The 2,711-nt window shown below is 37.8% G+C and overlaps 1 protein-coding gene across 1 annotated transcript; it reads left to right on the top strand.

Annotated features, from left to right (window-relative positions):
* The first annotated feature begins 712 nt into the window (after positions 1-712).
* On the top strand, positions 713-1,884 carry LOC106456306 (carboxypeptidase O-like). The gene is made up of 3 exons (XM_013912593.1): positions 713-862; positions 1,442-1,526; positions 1,619-1,884. Exons 1-3 carry the CDS (start codon positions 713-715, stop codon positions 1,882-1,884), a joined length of 501 nt encoding a protein of 166 aa, XP_013768047.1.
* The last annotated feature ends 827 nt before the right edge of the window (positions 1,885-2,711 follow it).

The following is a 2,711-nucleotide window of genomic DNA, read 5'->3' on the forward strand; positions in this document are numbered from 1 at the left end:
TGTTATCTTTTTCCAAAAAAACAGCTGAACATGAGAGGTTTTTGGACCAATTTTGTGTTCTCCATTCTTTAAGCACCGGTTTGAGCACCGTTTAAGCACCGGCACCGTTTCAAAAGTACCGGTTTGGCACCGGTATCGGATAAAACCTAAACGATACCCATCCCTACACATGAATGCTCCAGCAAACTTCCAAAACCTCTGCTTCTTTAGAGGTGTTTGCACTTGCTGATGATCAGTGTGAATTTGAATAGCAGGACCTTGGTGCTAGTTACCCTTCTAATTCCACAGAAGCAGTAAAGCATGGTTCTTTTTTTTTTACACACTGCTTCTGCATTTTGGCTTATTTCTCATAAAATATATAAAACGTAATGTGTTGTGTATTGCTGTTCATCTGAGGTAGGTGAGACACTGTTTAACGACTTGTCTCTTTTTAAAAAAAAAGGAGGTGGAAAAAGCCAATATGGTTTTTAATGTTCTGGACAGGAGTCACACATGAAGCAGCCTTTAGTGGCTATTAGAGGAACTGCAGCTTTTGGCCAAATTTTACAACCTAACGGGTCACACTATGTAAAAAGGTTAACCTTTGTTAAAAGAATTTGAAAACAGAGGTATTATTGTTATATGTCTTTCATATCATCCTCCTTGGCCTCTATTCACAGCTATTGGGGTTTCATTTAACTGCTGTTCAAAATTCTACCCTGGAAGCAAAGCTATGTCTGAGCTCGAGACCAGGGCTGTAACTGACTTTGTAAGAAGCCGAAAGGACAGCTTCCTGTGTTTCCTCAGCATCCACTCCTATGGCCAGATGCTCCTGATTCCCTACGGACACCCCAACTACACCGCTCCCAACTATGATGAACTGGTATTTATGCCAACAAATGCAATAATGCTTTTTTTTATTTTTTTATTAACATACACACACATATGCATCTTTATAGCCTGACAATGACTAATCGTGCATGCATTTATATTAAAAAGGCAAACAGCCAGCAGAATGAGTAATTATTGTTAATTCATCTAGTAAAAGAGTAATAGATAAAAGTGGAATGGCAAACAGGTAAATGGACGTTCAATAATGACGATAACAAGATTCCACACAAACTATAGAGTTTAAAATATACATAAGGCCTAGTGCAATCATGTTTGAGTGTGCATGTGGACCAAAACACAGCAGGCAGGATGAAAACATAACCAGTGCCTTTAATAAGTATGTACAGAGCAGTCCAGAAATTCCAAAAAGCTAATCAGCTTTTTGGAATTTTTTGGAAGATGGAAAACTACTAAGACAACGGGATACTCAAGGAACTGATAACATTTAAATCTGTATTTATTGCCTCCTGAAATCTCCATATCACCACTAAATTTTTCATACAGAACAAGAACAAGGTTGTCTGGATCCATATTTCATTGACTGTATGACAAGTTCTTTGTGATTCCTCAGATGATGGTTGGTCAGGGAGCAACAGAAGCAATATGGAAGGTTCACCGAACAAACTACACTGTAGGAACCCCGCCCGATGTATTATGTGGGTTTATATATCAATTGCTAGGCAGTTAAATTTATTGCCAGTATCTCTGTGTTTTTAAAAAAATATAACTGCTGCTTTTCTTTCCCCAGACCCCATAACTGGTTCAGCCACTGACTGGGCTCGGATGCAGGGGATCCCTTTAACCTACATCATTGAGCTGAGAGACAATGGGACATACAGGTTTGAGCTTCCTGAGGATCAGATCCAGCCTACATGCGAGGAGGCCTACAGAGGAGTTTTGTACATCATCACCTACGCCCACGACAAGACGTTTAACGGTGCTGTAGCCAACACTGCTGTGACCCTTTCAGGCATACTGTTGGCAGCAGGTGTCACTGGAGCCACCCTGAGATGAGAGCTGTTTGATTTCAGTCATTCTGCAATTTGTGGCACTTATATTTAGTTCTTCAAGTAATTTTTCAGAAATAGAGTTTTAAAGTTTCATTGCTTTCTAAAAAAGTGCAGTTGATGTACAACTCTTTGTACTCAAAAATTCTAATCCATGAAGTGTACTTGCAGAGCATCTCCTCAGCCACTGTACTTTTTCACATAGTTTAAAGAAAATGATTTGAAGTTATAGCAGTTTTAATTAGTTGCCAATACTTGGTGTGTTGAAATATTCCCAAGACTATCAGGACTTTTTTTTATGTCCATCTAAGTCTTTTGAATGCCTTATATAAAAAGAATGTAAAACAAAATAAAACTACATAAAACTTATTTAACAACATTGATATTTACATGATATTTTCAGACAAAGGAGGGACATTTGAGACAACAACAGTTTTAAAACAGTGTGCCTGTAATTATTCTTGATGATGGATATTGTTTTATAAAATGACATATAGAAGATATACAATTAATCTACGTATATTAAGAGGCTCCAAGCTCTTTCTGTCTCCTTCATGCATGTATCATATGTTCTGTTCATTGAGGGACTAAGTCTAAAGGAATGCACAAATGATTAAAATAGACATTCTGTACTGAAAACAGATTTCAGGAGTGATGCAAGGGACAGATAACATAACCGTCAGCACAGTGACTGCAGATTTTTGTGTTTTCTTTTACATAAATACATTTTCTAACACAAAGTAAACAAAAGATAAATGAAGCATTCAAGTGAGTCAAAACTCTGCATAAAGTTTCCAGGGTGAGCATCCCTCTGGTCCCCACTTAATGCCCAAT

The sequence above is a fragment of the Pundamilia nyererei genome, unplaced genomic scaffold (genome assembly GCF_000239375.1).
Source record: "Pundamilia nyererei isolate P.nyererei 1_Seehausen unplaced genomic scaffold, PunNye1.0 scaffold00094, whole genome shotgun sequence".
Taxonomy (NCBI): domain Eukaryota; kingdom Metazoa; phylum Chordata; class Actinopteri; order Cichliformes; family Cichlidae; genus Pundamilia; species Pundamilia nyererei.